Raw genomic sequence first — 26730 nt, 5'->3', positions numbered from 1 at the left:
CATTTTGGAACCAATCTTTCAAGAACTGAAAACAGTGTGTCCATCCTCTGCCTGCTCTCCTGCGCTCTCCTCTCCTCAGCCTCCCTTTGCTTCCTCATGTCCTCTCTGATGAGGTCTAGCAGCTCATCAGCCCTGTCTCTTCTCCTGTTCCTCCCTGTTGTGGGTGGCTCACTCTCTTCCTCCTCGCTTTCGTTTTGGTCACCCACTGCTGCGCTTGGTCCTGGAGTGTCCTCAGGGAGAGAGGAAATTTGGACAGGAGACCTAATGGAAGGCCTCTGTCCTATTACCTCATCCATAAGGGCAAACCAGGGACAAGTAGCAGCAGTGGGCTTCCCACTGACTCCCTCTCCTGACCCTGGATACTTGCAATCCTAAAGGCAGAGGTAATAAAAAATGACAGTGGACAAATAAAAACAACACAACAATTCTTAGTAATTGCACAATTATTAACTTGTGTTCTTAAGAATTATCTTCTTGATAACACACATACGTACTTTGTATTTTTTAAAGTTATCCCATGTCTTCTGGCCTGCAAGGGGGTGACTTTCCCCTGCAGGCCCATCTCCAGTATTGTCCTGTCGGTCCCATAGTCGTTTGGTATCGGGCCACGACAGTTGAGGCTCCGGTGTGAAATTTATGGTTTTCCGGGTTTGTATCGTTCTCTGGGTCTTTTCCTGTGTTGTAGTTGTGTGTCTTAGTTTGAAAGAAATATTTACACGTTACCATAGCGACCGGGGCACATTAAACCGGTCCATGGCGCAAAAAAAGGTTGGGTACAGCATGAGGGTTAATAAAACCATACTCATATGAATATGATGTGTAAATTGATTTATTCTTGTACCTCCACGCCACAGTGGCCCAACTCTTCACCCCAGTGAAGAGGTGATGGTTTTCTCCTCGTTTTAATAAATTGAGCCGTTTGGTCTTTGTTCCCCACAACATATCACCATAACGATTAATTCGAAAAAATCGGTATATAGTTTAGGGTTATTTAAATTTTTTTTTTTTTTTAAAAACACGTCTATGCAGATGCCCATAGCTTAAAAACACAACCGCTATAACAATTTAACTTTTGTACAACCAGATTTTCATATACTTACATTTGAAAGTGTTTTCCTCTCCCACTTCAACCACCATCATTATCAGAAAAAAAATCTCCTGTATACCCCACAATGAATCCTGGGATATGGTAGGACATGAAGGATACATCAGACCCATCCTTAAAATTTGGGGAAAAGTAGGATGCATTTGTCGCCACATTTGAAGGACTCTTTGAATTCGGACAGCCTTCGTCGTGTCGCTGTGATGTCATTGCCTCCAAATATGTCCTTCGGAGCATCCTTCCCCTGAATGCGGACACAGCTGTAGAGTTGTACATTTCCGGTAGCTTTATTTTGCAGTCAATCGCTACTGCGAAGATGGACTCCAAAATCATGTCCAAAATACTAAAACGGAAAGATCGCATTAAGTTACAAAGAACAGGGGGAACACTCACCCTTGCTGTGTCATAAAAAAAAATCAAAAGATCAATTTTTACATTTGAAGAGTGTAGATCGATTGGTTGTTTACATCACTCAACACAAGCAAAACTGCATTACAAAATCATCGTCCACATTCAGAAGCACAGTTCTTATGATTTAAACAGGCAAATGTTCAGCATTCAAACTACAGGTGAACAACAGTCAAAGCCAGATGTTTCTGCCGTTATGTCAATATCAGCCAGTCAAGTATACATTAGAGATGGCACGATACCACTTTTTTTATGTCCGATACCGATACCGATATCATAAATTTGGATATCTGCCGATACCGATATGAATCCAATATAGTGTGTTTTTTAATCAATAAAACTGTTTTTTTAATATCTTGCTGCATTTTGTATAAGTTCATACTCAAGTTTAAATAAACAACAACACTAAAGCTATTCTGTTATACCTGCATGTAAAAAATACACTGCACCCAAAATATTTCATAGTTCAGCAACACTGATCAATCTAATAAACTTAAACCTGCTCCATCCTCCCTATTCTGGTATTTTAAAGAGTACTTAGCAGAAATATTAAGCAACCTAACTAATAGGGTTGCAAACTCCCAGCAAAAACAAATAGGGAACCAGCCCCCACCCTCCACCTCATGATGCTTAATCGATGTAATCAACTTTAATTTGATGCAGGGTGAAAAAAAATGCAGAGAAATAAATTATTTTTCAAGAATAATTAAATAGATTCAACATCTTTCTTCAACAGAATTGCAGACTGCACAGATGGTACCTTCCCAAAGGAAAAAGTAGTATAGCTTACTAGGGTATATTAGACTTAACAGTTACTATATACAGTAATGGACTTCTATACATTTAAATCAGATTAAAACTTTGGGTGTAAGATTCAGATAATTATTTATTAAAAGCTAGACATTTTAAATGAGAATAAGAAAGAAAAGTATGTCTTTGTGCCCCCTTTTCCCTGTTCATGCCCTATCGGCCCCCCTGGCTAAACTTTGCTAGATCCGCCCCTGCACAGTTACCAGCCGTCAGCTACTAGAAAAGGATCCTGGTGTAGAAAGTAATATTAAATAAATTCTAACAACAGCTTTTCAAGCTTAAACGTGCTGCTGTTGTTCAGCCGCTGGTTTCCTCTTTCTGGTGCAAAGTGGGCCAAAAACAAAGAAGAGAGACGGACTCGCGACAGAAAAGCCGATCAGCTGATCATTGATCAGTTTCATGATTGAAGTAGCCGCAGGAGAGGGAGGGAGAGAGGCAGTCGCTCCATATATCGGTTGTTAAGCTTAATGTGGGAATGCTTTATAAACATTCAGAGATGAACTTACACACTTGCTTTACTTCTCTCTGGGATAACTTCCTCGGAGATGAAATGCTGGTTTGGTAGCGAGGCTACAAATACACACAGCCGCTCTATCACGTGACGCACACTGCTCCGACGTGCTACGGTTATGAGTCGAGTTACGCCGTGTCGCAAGTTTTGTGAGGTGTTTTTTTGATATTTAATGGACAGACATTTGTTTCAAAGTAAAACAAGAAATAAGGAAAATGATTAACACAGACATGAATATATACACTCAACTACAAAGAAATAAGAATAAAGGAGGAACTGAGAAACCCTGCAGGAAGTAAAATTAGACTTGAGTCTTGAAACAAAAGTAGGGATCACAAACTGACAGTTACCACCAGAACAACCATACAGTCAAAACAGAAACACTCAAAAAATAATAATGATGATAATAAAAACAATATAACAAAAAAAAATTAAAATTCAAACAGTAGAATAAAAATCAAACAGAAACCCCCAAAATTAACCATTTATATATGAACAAAAAAGAAAAAAACCATACCTAGCAACCAAACACCTAGTCATTTCAGGCTGAAATTGAAATACAGAGTTATAATTTTTGTAATCAAAGATAAAACAAAACATTTATGAATAGATCATCTTTCTGAAATCAGTTGTTTTCTGAAACTTTTTCGCAGATCCAATGATAAGAATATGAACATGGACGATCAAACCAAGTGTTTTTTTCACTTCTGACAGAAACACAGTCCTCTTCTCCACCATTATTAGGCTGTTCTGTTGCCCAGTACCTAGCAGGTCAGTGACAAATACATTATATTGTTATTATAAAGAAGGAATTAAGATGTAAGCTGGCAGTGGGGTGAGGGTTCTTTTCAGGGCACGGTGGTTTTTAAACAAGCTTGCATAAAGTGTGCAGATGGGAAACACACCAGTTCTGAACACATGGATCGTAGTTGTTTTTACAGATACAGTTCTTTTAGCTACCTTGTGGCCAAAACAAAAGATTAGCACACATCTTTACGCTATTAGCAGTCAACCCACTGACATGTAAGCTCACCATTGTGTTTATATGTGAATGCATCTGTTGGTTTAACAAACTTCTTTTGGAAATTCTGTAAAAAGAATAAATTGAACCAAAGTGAAGACTTACATCAGAGTCAGTGGAGTCCCATCTACCCATTTCCATGTTCCCTCCTCTTCTTTGTCATTCAAACCAATCCAAACTCCTTCTGTGGTGATCGTAGAGAGGAAGTTCTGTTTAATATGAAGAAAAATCTTTTTATTTTACTTTAAAACCACAATTTTTTTGTCTATGCAGTTTATTTTATCTAAGTCTCTTTTAAAAATCCAAAGCCATCAGCACTATTATTTTCATCTCTTCCTGTTTCCCTGTTACAATTTACAGATAACCCTGTTGTAATTTCCTCTCTAAAAATATGGTAACAATTCAGTTCAGTCTCTGCTTCTGCTCTGGCCCCAATCTGTAACAACCACCTCTTCCCCCCCATCCCTGGTGTACTCCTCCTTCTGTATATGGGCAAGAAAATGTATTAAATGTTTTTATGATATTTTTAAAGATAACATTTTTCTCAGCTTTAGTGACCTTTGTTGTTTGTATGATTTGCCTTCGTATCATTTGTTGCGCTACTTCCAAATAAGACACTGTGCATCTTCTATCTCGCTGGAGTTTCCAAGCCAGCCCCCCAAGCATCGGTGGGAAGACTTATTTCAGTTGAAGCCTCACAGGGAGGCTCTAATATGACAAATATATACTTTAATTACGACATCGGGCAATTACTCAACCAAAAAAAATTGCTTTCTTTCTAGTTGGGAGCAGGAACTGGGTCTTAAGTTTGGGGAAGATTACTGGGACAAAGTAATTGACAAAATTCATACCTCAGCCTCACGTGGTTGTTCAGTTTAAGACAGTATACAGACACTTCTCAAGATCTAGACTATCTAAAATATACCCTGGAATTCCTGACCTGTGCAACAGATGCAACACCTCCCCCTGTGATTTAACTCATATGTTTTTTGCCTGCCCAACACTTCGGTTATACTGGACTTTTTATTTTCAAGTGCTCTCTCATGTTTTGAGTGTTACACAAACCTTACCCACTAGTTGCCATTTTTGGTGTTTCTATAGATGTCACCCTAAACCTTAGTAGTAAGCAGCTGCATGTTATAGCTTTCACTTGGTTGCTGGCACGACGTATAATTTTGCTGTCTTGGAAAGCTCCTCACCCTCCAGCCCAATCACATTGGCTGGAAGATGCTATGTTCGTTTTAAAAATGCAGAAAATAAAATTCAGAGTCAGAGGAAATGCTAATAGGTTTTCACAGGTGTGGCAGCATTTTATCATTTACTTCAATACACTGAAAACAATTACAACAGACTAATTTTTAGTACTATTGTGTTTTTTTTTGTTCTGTTTTGTTTTGATTTTTTGTTTAGAACATTATCTGTAGAACTCTGGAACAGCATGTTCTAAAACTCTCATATACATCATGTAACATGCCTTTATTATTATTTTTTGATTGTGTTAAGTCCAAAAAAATGTGTACTTTGAAATTAAAAGCTATTTACATTAAAAAATAGTAGTTTTAATTTATTTAGGGGCGTAATTTCCAAGGGGGTTAGGGGGTTATGGACCCCCCCCCCCCCCCCCCCCTCGCGCCCCCAATAATCAGACCCAACAAATATAACCCCCAATAAAATTATGAATTATCTTGCATAAATAGGCTGTTAATTTTCTTTACTCATTTCAGTTATTACCAGCAAAATAGTTGCATGTTTAATCATCTGGGAATTTACCCAGATTTATTTATTTATTTAGACAGAGATCTTGACACCCCCCACCCCCCTCCCAATGTTCAGCACAAAGTTACGCCGATGAATTTATTTACAGCTCAATAACACACACATACATAAACACTATACCTTTTCTTCAGGGCTGTTAATAACCACCAGATCTGCTCCTCTTTCTCTGCAGTCTTTTCTGGCTGCATCCCAGGAAGCAGAGTTTTTAGAGACGAGATAGCAGCTATGGTTGAAGTTCCATCCTACAGGACATGTTTTATCTGGAAGAAATTACAAAAAAGTAACCTTTCAGTTTATGAATGATCTTTTATGAACTGTATAACAATGCTTATTTGAGTTCTGTTTAATTAATTAAAATCCTCCAAAGACTTGATCACAAAGCTCTAAACAGTCTATTTACTTGAGTATCACTATTTATAATATAGTAAAACTAATAGAAAACTTTTAGCAAATACAACAATTTAAATGTTAAACACTACAATAAAAAACAGTCAGAAACCCCAAACTTAACCACTTTCTCAAGTCTCCACTAAGATAAAAGGAAAAAATACAAATTTTTAGCCACAACAAAACAAATCATAATTATAAAATAAAACCGAACAATTAAAATCTAGAATTATAATCATAGATAAAACTGAACATTATCAATAAAAGTAAAGAATTAAAATTAAAAAATTTAAATTAAGGAAACTGTACTGTGGTTTGGTGTATTTTCGCAGATCCATTGATGAGAAGATGAACAATAATGATCATTCCAAAATCTTCCCTCATCCGTTCTGACATAAACACAGTCCTGTTCTCCACCATTATTAGGTTGGCTTTTTCCCCAATACCTAGCAGGTCAGTCACAACAACATTACTTCATTATTATTGAGGAAAAAATGAGCCTTTGGTGTTTGTGTGAGGAGTTTTGTCAAACAAATTTTCCATCAGCAGCTTTGAGTTTTAATAAACACACTGTCACCAAATTACAGATAACAATGGAAAAGATATATATTTGATTTTACTTTTTTCAGTACATGGTGTTTCTTAGACAGGACTACTCAAAGTATAAAGACAAACACATAAGCCCAGATTACACAGACATCTTGACTGATATAACTACTGCCTTGGCTCAGTGTGGCAAAAAACAAGTCATTTGCATGGATCTTTAAGCTTTGAGAAACCGTTTGGCTCAACCAATATGCAAGCTGAACAATCTATATTCATCTGTGGATTTAACAAATTTTGGAAATCTTTTGGAAATTGAATAAAAGGAATTAACTGAACCAAGTGAAGGCTTACATCAGAGTCAGTGGAGTCCCATCTACCCATTTCCATGTTCCCTCCTGTTCTTTGTCATTTAAACCAATCCAAGTTTCTTTTGTGGTGATCATAGAGAGGAAGGTCTGTTTAACATGAAGAGAAAACATTTCAGTTTTGAACCACAATTTTTAATTTGCATTTACATATAAACTATGAAATTATTTTTATGTCATAGTTCGCATGCGAGAAAAAACATAATGTGAGTAAATGATGTAATTTCACAGGCGCAGTTAAATTCATCACTTCTAAATTTAAAGAAAGCCATGTGCTTAGAATGTGCATAAAGAAGCCATTCGACACAAAGATTGTCTGCTTTGCATACACTGCTATTTGTTTTTAATTTGAAAAATTGTTTGCCAAATAGTTATCAACAGTTATTCATTTCCTGTGTAGCAGTGGAAATACAGATAACTATCACTGGATTACTTTACTGTTGAACAAATCTGTTGAACTGTCTCCTTAATCTGATGTGCAACATAGCTCTTGTGACTTAGAAAAGTCACTATAATGAGAAGAAGGCATCATTCCTAAGAAAAAAAAGTTAAAACTGCATAAACTTATTATTATAAAATGTGAATGAATGTAAACTGTGCTTATGATGCTGCCTTTGAGTGCACTTTGATCAGTCAAACACAGCTGTACACATCTGGCTGCAGAGCTTCACTGACTGTGGGTTCAGGCACCACTGTAATAATTCATCTTAATAATATTACATATTCTCTGAACAGTCAATCTGTGGAGTGGACAGGAGAGGGGGATGTTACAGGCTGTCTTTAGTAAGTAGCTCATTTGTCTGATCTGAACTAGTGTCTAATAAAACAGTTATCACTGTTGCTAAATCTAAAGGGTCTTATAGCTACATTATGCACCATCCTTGAAGCTGCTTCACGCTAGGTGTGTAAGTTTTTATGCTTTGTGGTTTTACTGTATCTGTGCAGCTAACCAGCAGATTTACTTTAGTCATGTCTGTTGTAGATCCATCACTCTAGTCTTGGGCCTTGGACCAGCACTCATCTATCTGCTGTCTTTTGTCACTGCTCAAATATTTGTTGTACAATTTTCTTTAGATTATTTAAATTTTAAACTGGTAACTTTTTTTATTTGGTAAAAAATAAATTTTTATTACAATAAAATGTACAAATGTTCTGAATTAAAATATTCTTCAAACTCTATATAATTGTTGAGTCTTTAAATTGTACACCACAGCTGAAGCTGATTCACTGTAGCTAAATCACAATTTGTTAGTTGATTCATATGATTCTAATTGTGCTACATGGGATGTACTGTGCACCAGTGAATGTACTGATTTATCACTGACTTCACTTTAATACTGAAAAATATCTTTAAAAACGTATAATTCTAGGGTCGGTTTTGAAGTACTTCTGTCCAGTTATGGTATGTGCTGTTACACGTGTTTGATGCAGACTGAGCAGCGTTTCGTTCAAAGTCAAAGGAGTTTGCAAAGAAAAGCGTCTGGACTTCTTTGAGTTGCTCTCATCCGAGAAGCTTCTTCAGTTCTAAGGTCAAATGGCCGAGAGTCCCAGATTTAAACCCAGTGGGAGTATCCCCCCAAGGAGGGACAAAGGACCCCCTGGTGATCCTCTAATCACATGCGCCAAGGTGTGAAAGCGGGTGTGGGACCTAATCAGCCAGGGTTTCGGGTGAGCTCATTGTGAAACCTGGCCCCACCCTATCATGTGATTTCCCGAGGTCAGATGGCCCAGGATGTGAGTGGGCGTATAGGCGTCTGGGGAGGGAACTCAAAACTGGATTATAGATGGCAGACAGTTGGTGTCGTAAACCACCGCCTCTGTTCAAAGATGGTCGCTCACAGTGGACATAGATGGCCTCTTTCACTCCTCTTTCAAACCATCTGTCCTCTCTGTCCAATATGTGAACATTGGCATCCTCGAAAGAGTGACCTTTATCCTTAAGATGCAGGTGGACTGCTGAGTCTTGTCCTGTGGAGGTGGCTCTTCTATGTTGTGCCATGCGCTTGTGAAGTGGCTGTTTGGTCTCTCCAATGTAGAGGTCTGGGCATTCCTCGCTGCACTGTACAGCATACACCACGTTGTTCAGTCTGTGTTTTGGAGTTTTGTCTTTCGGGTGAACCAGTTTGTGTCTGAGTGTGTTGCTGGGTCTGAAGTTCACTGGGATGTCGTGCTTGGAGAAAACTCTCCTGAGTTTCTCTGATACACCGGCTACATAGGGGATGACAATGTTGTTGCGTCTGTCTTTCTTATCCTCCCTCGCTGGTGTCTGATCTTCTTTTCTGTGCCTCTTTGCTGACTTTAAGAACGCCCAGTTAGGATAACCACATGTTTTCAGTGCTTCCTTTACATGTGTGTGTTCCTTCTTTTTCCCTTCAGGCTTAGAGGGAACAAGTTCTGCCCGGTGGTGTAGGGTCCTAATTACTCCAAGTTTGTGTTCCAGAGGGTGATGGGAGTCAAAGAGGAGGTACTGGTCCGTGTGTGTGGGCTTCCGGTAAACTTCAATGTTGAGGTTGCCATTCTCTTCAACCAACTTCATTCTAAGCCAAAGACTAGAAAATATGGTGAGGTCTCCCCTGCAGAATTGGTTTTCCCTGCGTCGGGAGCACGTGCTGGGCTGTTCAAATCAGGGACAAACAGTATCCCACATTCTTGATTTTTATTTCACAAACACTTGTTGTAATGACTAACTACTCCTGACATTTTGGAGATGTTAGCTCTTTATACAGTAAAGTTACAGCGGGATACAAATAATATCAGGCTGATCCTGCCACGATTTGTTCCCCCGGTTCAAATCACGGACAAACAGTATCCCACAGTTGTTTATGTTTTTAAACCCATTTTGTACAGAGAGGCATTTTTTGAAAAATGTATTGATAGCAATGTTGAATATTATTACATGGGAAAAAATCACACCGCAACGCCTCTACCTTTCTAAACGGAGGGACAGTAACTGCATGTGTATGTAAGCATGTAAAACCTGAAGATAGTCAGATTAACAGTAACAGTATTTTGTCTCTATCTGCCATTCTGCAATCATCTCATGTAAACAATAACGTGGCGCACAGCGTGACGTGAAAAAAGGCACATACCTTTGACGTTGCGTGACGAACTCTGTATTCCTTGTCCACACATAAACGCAAAAAAGGAGTTTTAAAAAAAATCTCCGTTTTCGGTGACTCGAAACGCCTTTTAAGTGTGGACGAAACAGCTGGGTTTTCAAAATTACCCGTGTAGGTGTGGACGCAGCGTAAAAGAATTAGTAGTGTATTTTCTTACTACCTGTAATTTATTGCAGATTACTTGTATTTGCTTAATTGTTTACTAAATGTTTAAGGTATGAAATAAACCGCAATGGAGCAAAATATGGGTGTGTGGTTGGAGGATGTGTTTGTGCGTGTGCGTGCGCGCGTGCACGCGCGGGGGTGGGGGGCGTGAACATTTTTCTTGTAAAACAAAGGGGGGCATAGCAAAAAAGTTTGGGAACCACTGGATTAATGGGACAGCAGTGAGATGGCTTCACAACTGCAGAACTTGCCTCTGGTGTAAAGGATTTGTTTAGTAGTAAAGTAATACGGTGACAGTTGTTCGCATTTCCACTGCTACACATCAAACAATAACAACTGATAACAATTTGGTAAACTTTATTTTTCAAAATGTAAACAAATATGGATACAAGTAGCGCTTATGTCATATCCACTGTGTAACTGAGTTCAACGCAGTAACCTGAAATGTCCATCAAGGTGACCAATCACATTAGGACCCCCCTTCTCCTTTGCACTACTGCCCCCAATAAAAAAAAAAAAGGTAAATGGCCTGTATTTGTATAGCGCTTTACCAGTCCCTAAGGACCCCAAAGCGCTTTACACTCAGTCAAAAGTGAGTTGATTCGCACAAGCAGGATTTCTCTCCGAGTGCAAAGAGCTAAACACAAGAGCGTGAAACAGCAGCACTGTTTTACTAAAGATACATTTCCCAACAAGTCATACAGTAAATCACTCTCGTTATCCTGCAACATGCTCTGGCCATATAAAGAATCGGTGTGTGGCAGTATGTCTGTACTGTCTTTAAGAGTCTCTGCAGGCCCCTCCTTATTGGGTGTGCTGTTTGGGTGGGCTTTGACCTGGCAGGTCCTGATTGGCCCCACTATCAACAGGCTAGATTTTTTTTTCCTTCATAAAAAACTTCATAAAAGATTTGAGGAGATTTTGCTGATGATGCACTTTAATTCATTCATCCGTTCACTTCCACTTAACCTTTTCAGGGTCGCGGGGGGTGCTGGAGCCTATCCCAGCTGTCTTAGGGCAAGAGGTACACCCTGGACAGGTCGTCAGTCTATCGCAGGGCTAACACAGTGAGACAGACAACCATTCACAGTTATGGGCAATTTAGAGTTTCCAGTTAACCTATCCCCACTAGCTGCATGTCTTTGGACTGTGGGAGGAAGCCAGAGTACCCAGAGAGAACATGGCCTGATGATGGATATGAACTCAGGACCTTCTTGCTGTGAAGCAACAGCGCTAACCACCGTGCTGCACGCTTTACTTCAGGAAAGATGATTTAAAATATTCATATTCATCATGGTTTTTAACTTTATTCTATTTGTGTAAACAATAAGAAGAATTTTCTTTTTTCAAGAAAAACAGAAAACGTCTTTTAGTTATAGGGGTTTTTTTTTTTCCTAACTGAGACAGTTATGTGGTATATTGTCTAGATATGTGTTGATTAAATTCTTAAAAGTTTCATAGTTTTTGAACAAAACAAAACTTCAATGGTCATTTACAACACAATAATGCACACATAAAAACTGTACCTGTTTTTCAGCGCTGTCAATAACCATCAGATCTGCTCCTCTGTCTCTGCAGTCCTTTCTCGCTGCATCCCAGGAACGAAAGCTTTCAGGAAGATGATAACAGCTATGGCTGAAACTGCTCCATCCTACAGGACATGTTTCATCTGGAAGAAATTACAAACAAGTAACAGTTCAGCAAGTTAGTCAATGATATTTAAAAAATCCCCAAAAGTTGATTTTGTTCATCTGGACGTAGCATTTTCAGTGGGAGAAAACATTTCATCACTCATCCAACTGACTTCTTCAGTCTCAGCTGACTGCAGGTTTCCCCAATCTTATAAACAGGACATTTGCATAATGACTGAAACTAGGAACTGGAATCCCCGAGCCGCTTGATCATACATAAACTTCTATGCACAGTCTTTAAATTTGCTGACTGTTACATTTGTTTGCTTGAGTTTTTTTTTTTTAACATGGTTATCATTTTAGTACTTAATCTATTTTATTTCAATAGTTTATCAATCACACCAACAAGACCCGTAAACCGTGAGGGTGTGGAGGTAAACACAGACGACACGAGAGGTCTCGATTAACACTCCTCGTTTATTCCTCATCACAACACAACTGAACACTTTTCCCTCCAAAACATAGCAACAACACTTCCTGAGAACTGGGTGTGAGTGGAGCCCTCCAGTGGTCCACCACAAGGGACACATTTCCTGCTGGGAAATTAAAACAGAGTGGACTGTGTAAAAAAAATAAGACAATGAAAACACTGTAGACTGACTGTTTGTTTAATCATTTTGTTGGTGAAAGTTGGACCCAGATCCATTGATGTGCTTTATTAATTTACCAAATATGGTAGTATTGTGGTCACATTCATTTCTGCCACTAAACTATTATTGTCTTGGCTGGAATGACCATATTGCTGATGAGACTACCCACAAATATTATGACTGCATGGTGGTGAGAACTGTTGTATTAGCACTGGTGACCTGCCCAAGCTGTATGCTGCCTCTCATATAAATAAATATTCACGACAAGTAAAGTTTGCTTTTACTAAGAAATACAAAAACTCACTCTTTGACACACTCTGGTTGAACAAACTCTGCAGCCTCTCCAGCTCTGTGGCCTTTTCAGTGAGCTTGGCTTGCAGCAGGTCTCTCTCCTCAGTCATGGAAGAAAGTTGGTTAGTTATTGCTGAGAGTTGTTCTGCTGAATCACTGCCTGAAATAAAATGGTCTGAAATAAAATGTATTAAGATTTTTGATAAGCAAAAGGCCTTTTGCAGTCATTCTGAGTTTTCCTTCATATTTGTTCATTTCTATTAGAACTAGGCTGGAACTATCCCCCCACCAAAATGAAAAAAGAAAAGGAAATATTGCAGTTTTACACATTCATATAGCGGCTGATGATGTTTAGAATAAGTAAAAATGAACATCCCAACTCACAGAAAAAAACAACAGTGATAACTCCAGCCAGCAGGGCCAGTGAGAGAATAACAACTAAATAAAATCTGGACTCAGAGTTTCTTTGACCTGAAAAGAGGGAAAGTGGAAATAAAGAACCCAATAAAATGTACAACAGTAATAACAGATGTTAAAATACCAGTTTGTATTTCTGTCACTTATTTCTTACCTGTGTGATTTGTTGAAGGTGTTGAATTGTCAGGTTTGACATATTTAAGACTGGCATACATTTCCTCCATTGCATACATGGATATGGATTATATCTTACAGCTTAGCTCTGCAGCACAGGATATGTGACCTGTGAAAGTCTCACTGGCTTTAGTATTTTTTTAATTCAAAGGAAGTCACACATTTCACATATTTGTGCAGATATATACGACCACATAAAGAAAAAAATTAATTGTTGATTATTTTGAAAATTAAAGTCGAAAATGTGTTTTGAGAAAAAACTACAAATGTGGAGGTTACTGGTGTTATTTTAAGACAAAGTCCCACTTTTGCTATATCCTGTACAAAATAACTTCTGTAGACGAGTTATTGAAACAAAATGATCAGCCATCTTGTGATACAACGTACATCCTCTTTGTTGCACAAGAGCGTAACCTTGCATAAACTTGCATCTGTCCAATTCCAGCACTTTCATTTTGCACAAATCCACTCTTCTGAGTTTGTGTTTTTCCGTCTTACCAAATACAGCTTTCTGCCCCATCTTTCCAACGTCCTTATATTCATATCAGCACACTGTGTTTATGTGCTAAAAGATAAATCATTTCCTTCCTTGTAACTAAAACTGATTTGAAAGTATGATTTCACTAACTCAGAGTCTTATGTGTAAATGTGTAATCTCCATATTTCGACTTTTTTCTCAAAATAGAGTTATGACTTTAATCTCAAAATTCTGACTTTATTCTTAAAGCGGTCGATAATTTATTGATAAGATATTGGTATCTTTCTATAGCAATGAACTAATGAGCTCTATAATGAACTATAATAATTGCAGTTGTTAGTTAGTTACTTTTGAGATATAAAATAACACAAAGAGATTTCAATTAAGCATATATTATACTGACAAGTTCCCCACTTATGGACAGCTATGAGAAGATCTGATGCTATACAGTTCTGAGGAGTAACACTAGAACAACAGAACAAGAAAAGCATATGGCCTTCAGAGTGAGCAGGAAAATAAAATTGCTACAGACCTGAAAAGAAATCTGTCTCAAGACTATCATTTACCTTGTCCGGTGAATGACACACTGAAGGGTGGATGATACACTGAAGGGTGGATGATACACTGAAGGGTGGATGATACACTGAAGCAAGAATAGTGGGAGGACGCATTGATTAAGCTGTGTAGCTTCACTTTGCTACGTGGCAGGGAGGCCGGCCAAGAGTTTCGGGGCAGTTTTTTGGAGCCCTCTATTACTGTGAATGATTATGATCATTCTCACACTTACCAAAAACATATTTTATTGTCTAAACTTTCAGTAAACATACACTTGTAAAACTACATGTGAGAACTGTTTGTTGCTGTTAGATGTAACCCATGCTGATAAAGCAAGGAAGCAGATCTGAAACAGGTTTGTAGCACCATCCCATTGTCAGCACAACATATTTTTACCCATCTATGAAATGGTAGTAAAAGTCACCCACAAATGTGACCTGGGGTTCATTTACACTCAATATTGAAAGTGATATAGTACTAATTGGGATACTGGATGTCATAGGCCCACTAAAAATAGAATACATAAAATGCATTTACTGTAAATATGCAAACTGCTTTATTATTATTGTTATTATTTTATCATTATTGTACTTTAAATAAACAGGAACAGCAGAACAATCTCTGTTGCCTGTTGGGGTGGGGGCTGGGAGGAGGAGTTGGCCGTCCGATTGGGAGTCGATGCGGAGTCGGGGCGGTCTGCTTCTCTCCACCCCAGGGAAAAGGGTAACACTACCTGGGTCTGGGTGCAGTTTCCCCCTCCAGGGGCAAGGGTACCTGGACCTGGAGTATAGAGTACGCTTGGGGAGTGTGATTGTGTGTACAGTGTCTATTTATGTTTTTCTCCACGTTGGGTGAGTGCTGAGTAATTGCATATGAGAGCATGAGGGTGGGAATGGATGTTTGTCTGTGTCTATGTCAGGTTGGGTATCAGTCGCCACCTCTCTAGGGACATCTCAGGCCTTCCAAGGTATGGAGGCCTATCTCCCCCCAACACTCCCCCTGCTGGTGGCAGACACACTCAGACATCGGTGCATTGGTGGTTCTTGGTGTCCGGGGATGGGCGTTCAGGTACGCACCGGCTCACTCCTGGTGGCTGCTTGTCAGGGCCTGGAGCCTGAGGCTCGCTCGGGCCCCTTCGGGGGGTGGGGTGCCTCGGCCTCTCAGCCTGGTACTCGGTCACTCTGGCACAGCTGGCTGCCGGCGGAGCTCACGGGCACGTCACTGCAACCTCCTCTGGCTTCGGCTCTGCGGCTGTTGAGTGACCCCTCATCTGGGGCTCTCCTCAGCTCTTTCTGGGATGGTGGCGCAGCTGCCCCTCCGTTGGTCTTCCTTGGTCTCTTGTGTTCTGGGGGCCTCTGGATGTCTGGAGTTTTGATCTCCTCCATACCTGCTTCATGCCCTGGAGGACGGGGCTGTGGCCCCCCACACCCTCTAGCAGATCGTTACATGAAGGAAACTTTTTAAATACAAGCGCGCTCATGCTCACAGGTGTACACACGGGTGCTCACAGACACAAACTACACCTTTTTTGGCTGCTACCTCAAAGCACACTGTGTGCTGTCGATCCTACGTGCTGCATAATATTCAATATTTAGTATTTACAGTTATATTCACATAGATTATCGCGATGATGTTGTTTATTATATTGCTCTCTTTTTTTCCTTGTTTTCTCTTTTTTCTTTCTCAACAGGTGATATATATATACGTATATATCTATCTATATATATACACATATATTGTTTGTTTGTTTGTTTTTGTTTTGTGCCCTTCCTCTTCCCCGCTGTTTTTCTTTCCCTCTTTCTTTCTCCCTTTTCTTTCCCTCAGTCATGTCTGTCCTGTGAGTAGCAAATGAAAATAAAATAAAATAAACAATAAAAACAAAAGTCAGTCAAATGGACCAATACAGCAAGGCCGGGATGGTCCATTTGGTAAAGTAAATCCGTTGGGCATCTGTCTTGGCCTTTAGACAATAATTGTGATGGCAAAAGAACCAAACGGAACAGGCGGCAAAAAAAAAAAGAGAAAAAGAAAAAAAAAAAAGGACAATTGGAAGTGAAACAAAAACCAAGTGGGACAACAATGTACAACAAAAACTAGAACAAATATAATCACTTTCCTTTAATAAACAAAATCTTGTTATGTTTTCTATATGAATATAAATGGAAACAGACAATAAGCAGACAAACACTTAAATAATGATATAAATGAATAGAGGTGCCTGAAACAATATACAAACACGATTTCAAATCAAATATAAAGTAAAATAATTTGTATAAAAACTATGTAAAAATCGGCAAACAGTTTGGGGAGAACAAAATGAAAAGAAAACTATTATAATTCAAATATTTGACTTTTTATGTTACTCTGTCATTTTCCTCAATACTCCACTCTCTTCTTAAAACCTGTGTTTCCTTGCTTTTCTACAGGCCAAGCCATTCATTACATCAGTGTAAGAAATCTGATGACCAAGTTTTTATGTTATTAATACTGATTTAATGCCAGACCACTCTGTGTTTCTTGTGCCATGAAAGATCTTTATTCAATTCAGTTTGGAAAAGCTCTGTTCTGCAGATGCAGTAGTCACAGGGAGAGTACGGGCTATCCATAGGGCTTCTCAATGGTTTGGGTTAAACTCACAGATCTGATTTGAGAGAGGTAAATGAGCAGCTCCAATGGGTCATCTTTGGGGACTTCTGAAAGGCTCTCAATCGCTTTAGCCATTAAATTCATCAGCCTGTTCTCTAAAGGTAAGTTTGTCTTACACTCATCCCTCCTTGTCTGTGCATCAAGCTAATCAAAGCTGAGAAACACAAAATTGTTTCAAATCTCCCCTAGAGACTGAAAATTGTCCTCCAAATTTCCAAATTTGGATGCTATAATCTGCCACAGCACTAAAAGCACGAAACTTTCAGCCTCTTCATTGCGTCAGATTGTGGCTCATCAGGCGTCTCATAGGTACTGTTTCTTTTTGTGCTCTTCTGCTTGAGCACTGCTTCAGTGTTCATTTTTTCATGTATCTGTTTTTCTTTGACCTCTTCATCTTTAAAACCAGTTGCCATGATTAAACTGCAACATCAAACTGCATGTTGGCTGACTGAAATAGTTTGCGTGTTGTGTTAATCTGCAAGAGAGTATCAAATGAAACCATGCAAAAATTTGAAATCTGAATGATCGCATTTGTTCAGGAAGGAAGTGGGCCTCAACTTTCACTGTGGGGTTAGTAGTTTTTTCCCCCTCACTTCTAACAAAGCTTGTCTCACTTTGCCTGCTTGGTAACATTACAGTTTACACACTTTTAACCCAGTTCTCCCACTGTGTTTCCCTCCAGGACATATGTGTGGTGTTCACATGCTTCATCAAGATTGTGCACCTTACAGGAGAACCTGAGAAGAGTTAGAGTTAGTTAGATTAGTGCAGATGAGCCTTGACCAGTAGATTCAGGAGTACTAGAAACTATAAGAGATGTTTCTTTATCTGCTGTGTTCTTCTAAGTTTACAGTGTGCACAACAGTACAACAAAAGATCTGTCCTTGACGACTCACAGCTGGGGTGCAATCCAATATTATAGCATAATACAGTATTTAGAAGCTTTGATTTCTGTTCAGTATTTTATCATTTACACAACTTTATCAACTAATTTTAAATTGTTTTCCCCAAATATATGATGTGCTCTGCTCCACTGTCAATTCCTCTCATATGATCTCTCACTACAGGACCAAAATTAGCCATCAGTCATGGGCAAAAAGGAACCTGGCAGTGAGGGAATCTGTTTACACATTACATCATCCCAATAATGAGAACTTTTTAAAAGCAGTGAAACTGATGTCTAAATTTGGTCCTGTAGTGAGAGATCATATGAGAGGAATTGACATTTCATTTTTGAATTAATTTTACATTTTTTCATTTGTTGGTCTTTGTACGTTTAAATATTGCTTAGTTTTATTCAATTTGACATGGGCAGATCATAACCAAAATCTACTGTTGAAGAATTTTCAGTCTGTTCATATGTTGGCTGATGAATGTTAGATATATTTATGAGAACCAGACTCACAGTAGACACTGAGGGTGATGAGTCCAACCAACAGGAAAATGTTCAAAAGGCCCAGAGAGAATAACCGCTGAAGAGAAACTCCTCTTAGAGCTCCTTGGACCTGAAACGAAAAATAAACAGTGAAAATAACAGTGTATACAACAGTCCTAACAGATGTTACAAATATATCTGGTCACTTTTTTGTCACTTCATTCTCACCCATGCAATTATTAGTTGAAGCTACTGGGTTGTGAGATTCGGAAAATTCATCAATTTCCTCCATTGCTTGTTTACAGTGATGGTCAGCTCTGCAGCACAGGACCTGTGAAGTGTCAGAGTGTCACTGGTTCAAAGCTGTTCTTTAAAACTAAAGAGGAAGTCACTTTCTTCATTTGCACAATAATAGATATGGGAGATGAAAAAAACCCCAAACCAAAAGTCATGTGTCTAAAGCTCTCTACTAAAAGAGAAATGAGAGGCTCAGTGACTAAGTGACATTTCAGTTTATAAATCCCATCTAAAAAATAGGATTTTTAGGATTTTTCTAAAGATTGACTGTTGAATTATTTGGAATACTGGGGAACATTTGTTGGATATGTGACAGAAATGTACCAACAAGACCCAAATCCAGTGTTTTGGCTTCAAAATACTGAAGTGTTGTTGTGTTTTGACCTGGATCTAATAAAAATTAATGATTAACTAATAATTTAAACAAAATATTTAATTCAAAATGGCAACATATATTGCATTTTATTTTTCAGGGTTGATACATATCACCCTACATTAGTTCAAAAGCATCCAGAACAATACACGTATGACTTTGAGTCTAATTTGAAGATCGTGTGAAAGAGAGGCAATGCAAGACAGTAACAACAAAAACACTGACAGTTCTCAGGTTTGGCATTTAGTATTTTGTCTTTGTTTCAGTTAAATCATTTAATGGGTTGATTTTTTAAAATGCCATCTTCCCATTCTAATTTTGTTTACATTTTCCACAGCATCATAAGGTTTTTGAAAATGGGGTATTGTATAATTTCAGAGAAAAAAATTATAATTTAAATTTGCAAACATAATGGCAGATTAAGCTGCTCCAGCTGCTGGCATCATAATAGGAATGCATTATGAAAGTGAACTGAAGGGTTTAAGAGAGTTGTTTTAAAAGCCTGGCAGTTATTGTTGAGCTATATTATATTAAATTAGATTAGATTCAACTTTATTAAACTTTATTATAGCCGATAGAGGTCTGCGTGTCCCTCCATGGCTATGCCTCCTCAGACTAACAACAACCCACCACCAAACTAGTCATGCTGAACGATGTCACAGGCAGTATAATGTTCTCCACAGCTTCTCCGAAACTTTTTACGTCTGTCACATGTGTTTAGGGGGACCCTTTCCAGTTCTGGTATTCTCTGGCAATTTCAATTCATTTCAGTTATATTCAATTACATTTTTTTGTGTAGCGCCAAATGACAAAAACAGTTGTATTGCCATGCTTTATATTGTAAGGTAAAGACCCTCCAATACAGAGAAAACAACCTCACAATAGACTGTATGGGCAGGACAAATGCACATGTATCCCAAACAAGTCCAAGTGGGTGTGCTCGCACAAGGTGAATATATAAATAGATACATTGATGGCACCTGCCTGATTTCCAATCATATGTCAGCACAAAATAAGGTTTTTGTGAGAAATAGCCATCAACTAAAAGAGTATAAAGTTCTTTTTTGGAAGACAGTGGACTAAATAGTATGCAAGCAAACAAAATCAAAAATGTGTCTTATGTAAGATGCAAAAAGGAAGTGCACGGGTCAGCAGTAACAGATGTCACATTAAGCTAAACTTGTGGTGTGAGCTAAAATTAGTCTTGGTTTTGTGTCAGAGTTCATTTTTCTTGTCAAGCATGAAATTTGTTTTGCTGTTGGAATAACTGATAAAACGTAGTAATATAAAATTAATTAACCGGTAAAACTACCAGAATATTTTAAAGCAAAAAAACAAAACAAAAAAAACATGTAAACAAATAACTGTGAGAAGCTGGTCCCTGTGGTAATTGGAGCACTCAGGCCAGTGACCGTCAAACTGGGCAAGTGGCTCCTGCGTTCCCAGGAACAATCTGAGATCTCTGTCCAGAAAACCGCAGTTCAAGGAACATTGAAGATACTTGGCAGGACAATTGAGACAATTAAGCTTAAAGACTGCCTGTATGGCGAAAGGGAAATTTTTTATACAGCTTGTACAGTTTCAGTATAGTGTCATGGCTGCACAAAATACATATGAAACGTGCGGCTTCCTCTGAATTAAAAAAAAAATAAACTGAAACCGGTCACACATTCACACTTCAGATGTGTGTGTGTATCATTTGAATATTAGTAATATTCAAATGAAGAAAGACTCACAAGTTAAAATTTGTAAACCAATTTAAGATAACAAGATCACAGCAACAATTGTTCTTCACATGCACCAATATGAAATTGACATTTATATCTGACATCTTTCTTTGCTAACAGGCAAAATTTTAAAATATTTTTGTTTAGCTCTAATTTAATCAGAAACAGTCTTTTGTGATATTGTGTGTATACACTACCAGTCCAAGTTTGGACGCAACTTGTATTTTAATGGTTTTTCTTTATTTTCATGACTATTTACATTGTAGATTCTCACTGAAGGCATTAAAACTATGAATGAACACATATAGAATTATGTAGTAAACCAAAAATGTGAAATAACTCAAAACATGTTTTATATTTTTTAATATTCTAAATAGCCAGCCTTTGCTTTCACTGCTTTGCACACTCTTGGCATTCACTTGATGAGCATGAAGAAGTCACCTGAAATGGCTTTCCAAAAGGAGTTGGAAAGAGTTGGAAAGAGGAGTTCCCAGAGATGCTGAGCACTTGTTGGCCCTTTTGCCTTGACACTGCTGTCCATCTCATCCCAAACCATCTCGATTGGGTTTAGGTCAGGTGACTGTGGAGGCCAGGTCATCTGGTGCAGCACTCCATCACTCTCCTTCTTGGTCAAACAACCCTTACACAGCCAGGAGATGTGTTTGGCATCATTGTTCTGTTGAAAAATAAATGATGGTCCAACTAAACGCAAACCGGATGATGTCCTGCAGCATGCTGTGGTAGTGTGTCTTTAATTTTGAATAAATCCCCAACAGTGTCATCAGCAAAGCACCCCACACCATCACACCTTCTCCTCCACGCTTCACAGTGGGAACCATGCATATAGAGAACCGTTTACCTTTTCTGGTTCGCACAAAGAAATGTGTCTGCAACTGGAACAGTGTTCCTCCCTATCCAGGATGTGTAAATCCTCATCACTGAAAGAGTGTCCACTGCCCCGTAGGTGTAAATAGACTGTGGAGTCCTGGCCTGACGAGTTAGCGCTAAGGTTGTTTGGTTACCCCCATGTAAAAATCACAGCAATCCTCCTGGCAATTGACAGCATACACTCTGTTACTCTGTTTATGCCTGGAGATCAGATCCTTAGGGGCGACTAATTTTTGGTGCAGTGTGTTACAGCACACAGAGACGTGGTGTCTAGATAAGACACTCTCTAAACAGTTTTCTCTTACAATGCTGTGATTGCAGCTTGTTACACTTAACTCTTCTCCAAAGCATACACCACACAGGATGGTCGATTTGGGCAGCAGTTCTTTTACTTGCCACACACAAATACACTGCGGTTTTGCTTGTTCAGTCTGGGATACAAACACTCCCCTGGTGGCTCACTGCTGCCTTCTGTCTCTCTGCTCCTCACTGTCAACATAAAACACAACCCCACGTTAAAACCCTGACCAGGCACACCTGCTCTTTGCTCCGCCACGCGAGCGCATTGCGTCACTCCTCTGCAGCAGGCCAGAGACCACACCACAGCTATCCCCCAATTCTCTTTGAATGGTACTCATGGTCATTGATCAATGATCAAGTCCAGGTACATGAGTAGACCATGATGTCATCCAAATACACTTCACACTTACTGATCCTGCACAGAATAGAGTTTATTAGTAGCTGGAATGTGGCTGGCACATTTCACAATCCAAATGGTGTTACTGTGTATTGCATGAAATGGTCCAGTTTAATAAAACCACTGATTTAGTGGCAGTTGCCAGCATCCTTTAAGAAGATGTAGTTTTGTGAGAAACGAAGAATTGGGCTTGTGATGGCATTAACCTTACTGTAGTCATTACAGAACTGTGACGCTCGATCAGGTTTTGATCAGGTTCGTGCAACAGACATTTTGTCAAAGTGTGTCTTAATTCTGATCTGAGCACCTGCAAGTGCATTACAGACAAGACTGCAGGCATTATGCAATCTCTCACTAAACAAGGCAGCGCAATCCAAAATGTTCTTTTTGGGACTTGACCTGTCCGAGAGGAATTTTTCTTTAAGCAGACGTAGCAGTCTATTCACAGCCAAAAACTAAGTCAGCAGGACTGAAGATTTCTGATTCGTCTCTCAGACAGCAAATTGCAGGAGGAAGAGCCCCTTATTTTCCTCCCAGCAGCATCTAGTGCGGTAATCTTTTGCTCGCTTATAGGTTGCAATCTTTTCTGGGAGTTGATTTTTGACAACTCTAACAGGACAAGCTTAATCAGCCTGACACCATTTGTCAAAAAAAATCTTTTCATCTCCACATAAATTTAGGGGCTTTTTTTTTTCTTTTTTTTTTTCAAAATTCTAAACCTTTGCCTGTACGCTTATGGCACTAACTCACACATGCACAACAGTTGTGCTTAAGCTGTCTTTAATTGACAAGGTCATGCACACCTATGAGTATTTCCCATTAGTTTACACTGCAACAGAGGAGGTCACAGACTCTTAGGCCACTGTAGTGCACCAGCAGTGTGTTCAAAGGCAGTGAAGTATGCATCTACTTCCGACTCTCTAAAGCCTGGGACTAATTTGATGTGCATACCAACAGAGCAGTCCTCCGTTTTAGGTGATAGTGACTGAGGAGCTGACTCAGATCTAGAAGGACCGGGGGCAACTGCCTCCCATTCCATCTCCAGCACTCTCACCCTCAGGTGCATAGCTTCTATCTCCAGCTGCTGCTTTTTCAACTCCACCTATTTCATGCACAGTTTTAGCTGCAGCTCCTTTGTAGAACTGCCTGCTTGAGGAGGGGGATTTTGTACTGTGGAAGGAACGCTTCTTCTAGAAAGATAAAACTTCCTCCAAAAAATACAGAACATTGAAAAACAAAAATAACACAAAAAATAACCCAAGCTTTAGGTAAGTAGGCTAATGTAGCTACCACCTCCCACATTAAAAAAAAGAAAATTTAGTGTAATAATCTCAAAAGCAAACATTAACTTGCACTTAGGTCACAAGTGCAAATAGCCCCTGATATTTAAAAAAATTATGACCTCCTTTATATAGTAATTGATTATAATTGGCACCCATAGCTTTTGTTTGCTTTAGTTATGTTTGTTTTGACTGTGTGCTTGCTTTGTTTTTTTCTCCCGAAATGTAGTACAGGTCTGTGTTTAAACTGTGACAAAACTATTAATAAAAACTACAGTTTCAAAAACCCCACAGATGTCTGATTGGTTCTACCACCTCGCCTCCTCAACACCCACATGGTAAAGATCTGTATGTGTAGTGTAAAAACTGTTTCATGTGTGGTTTGCTGGGTGGATAATGCAGATTGAGTTGGATAGCAGCCTCAGCACTCATCAAAAGGAGCTGTAAAATTATTTTGTGTAAAACATACTTTGTATGTGCATATTTTCTTATATTAAAGTGTCCTTAAATATGTTAAATGCTTTAATTAAAACAATGACAAATGTCTATGAAAACATCATTTGAGAAGACCTGTATAAGATATGGGCTGCACATGGATACAGAGGAGGAGCACTGACTTAAAGGAAACAGCAAAATGGTAATGATGAAACCCAAACCACCAGCATGTATAAGATATTTGCAGATATTTAACAGATAGCACATAGTTTCCTGCCAAAAGCCATCCATAATTGGATAACAAGCCTACACACAGAACAGACATATTATGCAACAGGAGCTCTGCACTGACTGATTTACAAGCAGACGCCATAATTCAATAACTTGTAAAACAACTTTCTGAAGCAACTACTTGATATAATGGTTTTCTGTCAGACTTTATCAGTCTCTCATAAATCACATTAGAGGAATTTTGCCCTTCTCCTCATTACAATGTTGCTTCAGTTTATTGAGATTTGTGGGCATTCGTTTCTGCACAGCTGTCTTAGGGTTCTACCACAGCATTTTAATTTGGGTGAGGTCTGGACTTTGACTGGACCATTATATTACCTTCTTTTATACTTTTTTTTTTTTCTTTTTCACACATTCTGTTGTAGATTTGCTGCTGTGCTCAGAGTCCTTGTGTTGTTGCTTGTCCATATTTTTAGCCAAGCTTTATCTTTCTGACAGATGGCCTCACATTTGACTCCTCTAATGATGTTAATTCAATGACTGCAAGGTGCCCAGATCCTCAGGTCAAATCATCACCACTTCACCACTGCTTTAACTTGTGGGTTTTTTTTTTTTTAAATCAAATGTAGCACTGTGCATTATAGATAAAGATCTCCACTTTGATCTCGTCTGTTCAGAGCCAGCCCATGGCATAAGGCACTACTGAAGATCTCTGTAGCAACATGGTGAAATGGCAGGAATTTGCCTTGTGTCTTTCAAAGGGGAAAACTATTAATAAGACAGAAATGGAAAGAATCGTGTTCTCACACACTTATTCAGCAATATTCAGTCATGGGCAAAAAGGAACCTGGCAATGAGGGAATCTGTTTACACATTACATCAGCACAATAATGAGAACTTTTTAAAAGCAGTGAAACTGATGTCTAAATTTGATCCTGTATTGAGAGATCATATGAGAGGAATTGACATTGGAGCAGAACACATCATATATTTGGGGGAAACAATTTAAAATTAGTTGATAAAGTTGTGTAAATGATAAAATACTGAACAGAAATAGAAGTTTCTTAATACTGTATTATGCTGTAATATTTTATTGCACCCCAGCTGTGAGTCGTCAAGAACAGATCTTTTGTTGTACTGTTGTGCACACTGTAAACTTAGAAGAACACAGCAGATAGAGAAACATCTCTTATAGTTTCTGGTACTCCTGAATCTACTGGTCAAGGCTCATCTGCACTAACTCTAACTAACTCTAACACTTCTCAGGTTCTCCTGTAAGGTGCACAATCTTGATGAAGCATGTGAACACCACACGCATGTCCTGGAGGGAAACACAGTGGGAGAACTAGGTTAAAAGTGTGTAAACTGTAATGTTACCAAGCAGGCAAAGTGAGACAAGCTTTGTTAGAAGTGAGGGGGAAAAAACTACTAACCCCACAGTGAAAGTTGAGGCCCACTTCCTTCCTGAACAAATGCGATCATTCAGATTTCAAATTTTTGCATGGTTTCATTTGATACTCTCTTGCAGATTAACACAACAAGCAAACTATTTCAGTCAGCCAACATGCAGTTTGATGTTGCAGTTTAATCATGGCAACTGGTTTTAAAGATGAAGAGGTCAAAGAAAAATAGATACATGAAAAAATGAACACTGAAGCAGTGCTCAAGCAGAAAAGCACAAAAAGAAACAGTATGAGACGCCTGATGAGCCACAATCTGACGCAATGAAGAGGCGGAAAGTTTTGTGTTTTTAGTGCTGTTGCAGATTATAGCATCCAAATTTGGAAATTTGGAGGACAATTTTCAGTCTCCAGGGGAGGTTTGAAACAATTTTGTGTTTCTCAGCTTTGATTAGCTTGATGCACAGACAAGGAGGGATGAGTGTAAGACAAACTTACCTTTAGAGAACAGGCTGATGAATTTAATGGCTAAAGCGATTGAGAGCCTTTCAGAAGTCCCCAAAGATGACCCATTGGAGCTGCTCATTTACCTCTCTCAAATCAGATCTGTGAGTTTAACCCAAACCATTGAGAAGCCCTATGGATAGCCCACACTCTCCCTGTGACTACTGCATCTGCAGAACAGAGCTTTTCCAAACTGAATTGAATAAAGATCTTTCATGGCACAAGAAACACAGAGTGGTCTGGCATTAAATCAGTATTAATAACATAAAAACTTGGTCATCAGATTTCTTACACTGATGTAATGAATGGCTTGGCCTGTAGAAAAGCAAGGAAACACAGGTTTTAAGAAGAGGGTGGAGTATTGAGGAAAATGACAGAGTAACATAAAAAGTCAAATATTTGAATTATAATAGTTTTCTTTTCATTTTGTTCTCCCCATGTTTACCAAACTGTTTGCCGATTTTTACATAG

At 38.8% G+C, this 26730-nt stretch overlaps 1 protein-coding gene and 1 long non-coding RNA gene across 3 annotated transcripts; both read right to left on the bottom strand.

Annotated features, from left to right (window-relative positions):
* Nucleotides 1-2957: 2957 nt before the first annotated feature.
* Nucleotides 2958-14485, bottom strand: LOC102082226 (C-type lectin domain family 17, member A). Of its 2 annotated transcripts, none has more exons than XM_019352673.2 (10): nt 14418-14485; nt 13354-13482; nt 13167-13253; nt 12796-12957; nt 11737-11879; nt 6913-7016; nt 6325-6461; nt 5749-5888; nt 3958-4061; nt 2958-3595 (listed from the first exon to the last, which is right to left on the bottom strand). In XM_019352673.2, the coding sequence occupies exons 2-10, from the start codon at nt 13430-13432 to the stop codon at nt 3457-3459; spliced, it is 1095 nt and encodes a 364-aa protein (XP_019208218.1). In that variant the 5' UTR covers nt 13433-13482; nt 14418-14485; the 3' UTR covers nt 2958-3456. The 2 variants fall into 2 exon arrangements, 1 of the variants encoding a protein (XP_019208218.1); XR_002058566.2 differs by having other exon boundaries at nt 3480-3595; nt 3958-4036.
* A 2218-nt stretch (nt 14486-16703) lies between these two features.
* On the bottom strand, nt 16704-18743 carry LOC112844115 (uncharacterized). Its single transcript, XR_003216714.1, has 3 exons — nt 18656-18743; nt 18458-18557; nt 16704-17789 (listed from the first exon to the last, which is right to left on the bottom strand). It is a non-coding gene; the product is annotated as an uncharacterized LOC112844115 (long non-coding RNA).
* Nucleotides 18744-26730: the final 7987 nt, after the last annotated feature.

Source organism: Oreochromis niloticus, linkage group LG16 (assembly GCF_001858045.2).
Source record: "Oreochromis niloticus isolate F11D_XX linkage group LG16, O_niloticus_UMD_NMBU, whole genome shotgun sequence".
In the NCBI taxonomy this organism is placed as follows: Eukaryota; Metazoa; Chordata; class Actinopteri; order Cichliformes; family Cichlidae; genus Oreochromis; species Oreochromis niloticus.
Note: the sequence above shows the minus strand (reverse complement) of the source record. Positions and strands in the feature narration are given on the sequence as shown.